The following is a 5,000-nucleotide window of genomic DNA, read 5'->3' as shown; positions in this document are numbered from 1 at the left end:
CATTGTTTTCAAAGCCATGAAAAGTGCTGACAGACAAGTCAGTGACACATTTAAAAAAAAGATCAATTTGGTATGTGAAATGATGAATAATACTGGAAAATAACTTTATTTTCTTTGAGGGAGAGTATTACCAACAAATTCGTGGAGTAGTGATGGAGGCAGCTTGTGCCCCCGTATATGCCAATATTGTGCTTTTGGGATGGGAATCCACTTATGTTTTCAGCAGCCCTTTCTGGAATAAGATGCAGCTTTATTCCATGTTTTTGGATGATATCTTTGTATTATGGACGGGTACACAGGAAGAAATAGTGGAGTTTGTGACACATCTGGGTGAAACTACAGAATTTTTAGAGTTCACGTACAACTTCAATGTTGAAAGTATCAATTACTTGAATGTACAAATAACAAAAGATCTAGATGAATTTAGATCCCGAATATTTTGTAATACATATTTGCCTTGTGGGAGTAACCACCCCACAGCGCAAAAAAGAAGCATAGTTAAGGGACAAGCTGTGAGGGTAGCAAGAATGACAATACACCACAAAGATTTGTATGAGGAGTTAAAATACAAACAATGCTTGAGGAAAGAGGATATCCTAAGGAATTGGTCAAGGAAATAATTTTAGATGTATATAACAAGTGGGGTACAGTATACCTGCCCTTGTTGGGGGTGGGATTACAGAAAAATCATGATGCTTTAAACTTAGAAACTGGCAAATATAAAAAAGCATGTGTGTTGGAATTCAATTTAACAAATGAAGTTAAAAAGACCCTACAACCCTACAAAAGAAATGGAGTATTTTTTTTAAAACCAACAAGGAGCTGTACCAAAGGGTAGGTGAAAGTCCCAAATTTGTGAATAAAACAGGATTTAACATCAAAAACCTGTTAGAACATAAGTTGGAACCCAGAATTAAGATAAGTACAGGAACAAGATTGTGTGGAAGCTGTAGACAGTGTTCCTTTGTATATAAAGAGAATTATATTATTCTGGACAATAGAATGAAAAGCAGGATATAGTTTGTTAAAGGGAATTGTTTTAGTAAGGGGGTTGTATACTTAACAGTTTATAACTCATGTTCAGGATTCTATGTGGGAAAGACTGAACGAGCTTTGTGGAATAGAATGTATGAACATGGAAATTACATTAAAAACAAAAAGGTAACTAGTTCATTATATAAACACTCAATGGTCTGTTCCCAATTTAACAAGTTTTTATTTGGCATTTTGGAACAGGTCAAGCCTAATCCCGGGGGGGGGGGGGGTGACTGGAAAAATCTGTTGAAGAGGGAAACTCTGTGTCAATTCAAAACAGCAGCTATGTTCCCCCCTGCTTTAAATGAAAACATTTCAATAGCCCCTGTGTTGCATGAGAAAGCTAATATAAGAGTATAACATATACATACATATACAAAAAACTGTTTTATAATATATTAGGTTGGAATATTTAGTTACAGTATTTTATTCATAAATAGTCAATATTTTAAAGTTTTATAAAAACAAGTGGATATATGTTTTAGATGAAATTTAATTAATGATTGAGAATGTAATTGGTCATTATTATGTTGATTGCTTTGTATCTGTGATTGGCTTATTTATTTTTATAAAAATGAGGATGTTTATAAAGAAATCTATTCTGATGAAGGCTATATGTTGTAGTCAAAAGCACTCACTCTAGTTATATTAATAAAGCACTCAATCTAGTTATAGTAATAAGACATTTGGATTGTTATACGGCCTGGTGTTTGTGCACTTATGGTGTTTTAAAACTGTTTTGGGTGATTGGACATTGGTATAAGTTTTATAAAAAGTCATTTAGGTTGTGGCTTTGTGAAACTCTTTGCAGTTCTGATGCTGTCCATACTGTGGTGTGAGGCTACAACATTACACCACTTTAGGTGCTCAAAAGCTTATTAATTACTTATCTGATGTCAGAAATGATCTATTTGATAACTGGTTATGTGTGTTGGTCAGTTGAAGCTTTTCATCTTTGACTAACTAAAGTATGTGCAAACAGAAAAAAATAGTTCACAACTGAGAACTACAGACTCTTGAGGGCATCTTAGTTTCCATATCTAAATTGAGCCAGATTGGTTATATTCTGTGAGCTGTTATCCTGGAATAATGATCATTTGTATTCATTAAGTAGATACTTCATCAGTTTATCTTTAAAGCTAGCCTAGGAATGCTTCCTTACTTTGATTAGTAGGTGGTTCCAAATAAGTGTCATCAGCCTGTTCAGTACATTTTCACCTGTATTTGTTTTAAATATTAATTTCACTGGAGAAATGTCTATTTTGGCCGTCTCTGAGGTTGATGCCCAGCAGGGGTCAAGTATACATTGTTTTAATGGAGACAGCGGCCCAGTATAAGGATTTTAAATGACGTTGAGCTAATAAGCAATGTTGCAGTGCTTTGTACTGGTAGCCAATTACAGCTTTTTAGTAGGTCACGATAGTGGGTATGTGCATATACTGTCATTTCAAATCTACATATTTTATTGTTGGGGAGACATAGTGTGTAGTTTATTTGATATACTAGTGCAGCAGTCGGCAACCTGTAGCTCACAAGCCACATGCGGCTCTTTGACCATGTGTCATGGCTCTTAACTTCCGTGCCTTATTCACTGCTTTCACTTAAGAAAAAAAGTTGAATGCTGTAAAAATGCCGTATAATTAAAGGAGGCTGCCATGATGATGCATGCAGTATAATGATAATTCAGGACTCCCCAGTTTAGTTTAGTTCATGTTATCCAATGTAGTAGATACTTTTGTGCCAGAAATCTCAGCTGACAGTGAGGAGACAGTTTGGTGAGGGGTATAGGGGGACTATTGAGGTGAGATGTGTCCGCAAAGCGTGCCAGTGGGGAGAAAAAGAAAGAGAAGTCAGTGAGTTTCTACTTTAGGCTTTAAATAAATTGCAAACCATAAGTGTCAAGAGTTTGGCTTGTGTTTGCTTAAAATTCTTACACAACCTGTAGTCTGGCATGTGAAAAATTTGGTAGAATATTTTGACTAGAGTGCGTATGTGCGCATTGCATCCAAGGGTTTTTGACTAGGAGATGTAGGGAGAAAGAGTAATATGTAGTAGGAATTGAAATGATTGGGTGAGTATAACAGAACTGGTTTCAGAATGTTTCAACATTGTCTTGTTGTTTGAGGATAGCACAGATTCTGGTGATAAACTAGAGTAGTGATAGTATATTGTCAGGGGAAAGGGTGAGTTATGGATATTTTGGTAGTGACTGCTGAGGTGCAGAGTAGGCAACTAACCTGTACCAGTTTCCTGGTAACAGTACTCTGTGGAATGATAACTTTATATTGTGACAAGAACTTGGCTGATTCAGTATACCAGATTACTATTGCTGCTGTGAAACTGTGCTGTAGTTCCTTCTCTTCCAAAAGGAGGAACAGTACATGCCTTTTTTTAATGACAATGGTGTTGCGTCTCCTGCAAGTTGCATCGATTGCCAGAAATTAGCCGTACATACTTCTTTCTCAAAGTTTCATATCATATACAGGGCTAGCTACTCAAGGCATTTATGTGCATTTGATTGAAAAGACCATTAAGCTGTTTACAGTGGTTGGTGTTGCATGCTAGGACATAGTGGTGGTCCTGTTGCTATTTTGTAGCCATCAGACACAGTTTGTATGGCAGATACTGATGACGCAGTAAAGCAGTCTGTGTACACTGAAAATGCTTAGAAATTCGTTGTAACTTAAGCACTTAACACCGTTCTCCCATCAAAGTGGGAGTTAAGATGACTGATACTGGCTAACTGACAGCCATGTAAATTTTGACTGTTAGTAATGCAAAGTCTGTGTTTTCTGAGATGCTGATGCCATACAAACCATAGAAACGGTAAGAATGGGTTCATCGATATGTCCATTGCTTCCGTTTTCTAACATTTAACAGTGATGCATGCATCCAGCAATGCCACCCCCCACCCGTGGAAGAACAAGTATGTTTCCACACATTTCTCATATGACTTTGATATGTACATATTAGACTATAATGAAACAAAATAATTTATATACTGTAATTGATGGAAGTACTGTTTGTGTTTGGTTCCTAACAGTTGTACCTGCATCCAGCAAGGGGTCTGCTATATTTTATATTTCAAAGAAACATCTGTCAGTAAGTACACAAGTTAAAACTATGCATGAAAGCATACATTTTCATCTGCCCACTACCCGATTTGTTTACCGGGGTAGTGCACTGATTAATATTGACCAATTTCATACTCAGTCCAGTGAAATTCGAAACATTTCACAAACAAAGCATGCAGAAAAAGTAAGCAACAACAGAGTAGTTCAGCATAATTACATAGAAAAACAGTTGAAGTTTTCTGTGTGTTTTAAATACATATACCCATATTGCGTTAAAAATTGTATCTCAAACCCCCTTCTGTAGCCATTGCAGCTCTTTGTAAGTCTTGGGTCAAATATTTTGGGATAAAATGGCTTTTTGCTCCGAAATGGTTGCTGACCCCTGCTCTAGTGGGTAAACAGAGGTAGCTGCATCAGGTTAAAAGATTAAAAATACTTCACATGAGTGCAAGAAGCCTTCAAAGTAAAACTGCCCTACTTCAAACTTGTATCTACCAAAATAACCCAGGTATCCTAGCAGTTAATGAAACACAGGTAAACCTTTACTGATTCAGAACTTAATTACCTAATTTTTTTTTTTTTTTTGATATATCCAGATTAAAAAACAAAAAGAACAGGAAGAAATGTTGTCGTAGTACACAGTTCCAACAAAGCAGAGTTTTACTACTACTAACCTAATACTATAACAGGAAAAATAACTAAAAGGTCAAGTTGCAAATAACAAATCCTTGCAAATAGGATGCAGCTAGGGCATTTCCATTTGCCTTTGAGTAGTTCCACTGTTACATAGTTGTAGGTGACATTTTTTCTTCTGGTCTGTAGAATCAGAAGCTTCCCTGAATGTAGCATTCAGAATTTGGGCTTCTCTCATTCAGCAGCCCCAGCAGAACT

The 5,000-nt window shown here is 36.3% G+C and overlaps 1 protein-coding gene across 1 annotated transcript in view; it reads left to right on the top strand.

Annotated features, from left to right (window-relative positions):
• SLC35D1 (solute carrier family 35 member D1) overlaps positions 1 to 5,000 on the top strand; it is a 467,863-nt gene that overhangs the window by 166,617 nt on the left and 296,246 nt on the right. The window contains exon 6 of the mRNA XM_044086804.1: positions 4,079 to 4,137. Coding sequence (XP_043942739.1) covers positions 4,079 to 4,137 — 59 coding nt within the window. The remainder of the gene's footprint in view (positions 1 to 4,078; positions 4,138 to 5,000) is intronic.

The sequence above is a fragment of the Protopterus annectens genome, chromosome 10.part0 (assembly GCF_019279795.1).
Source record: "Protopterus annectens isolate FY-2018-M chromosome 10.part0, PAN1.0, whole genome shotgun sequence".
Classification (NCBI taxonomy): domain Eukaryota; kingdom Metazoa; phylum Chordata; order Ceratodontiformes; family Protopteridae; genus Protopterus; species Protopterus annectens.
Note: the sequence above shows the minus strand (reverse complement) of the source record. Positions and strands in the feature narration are given on the sequence as shown.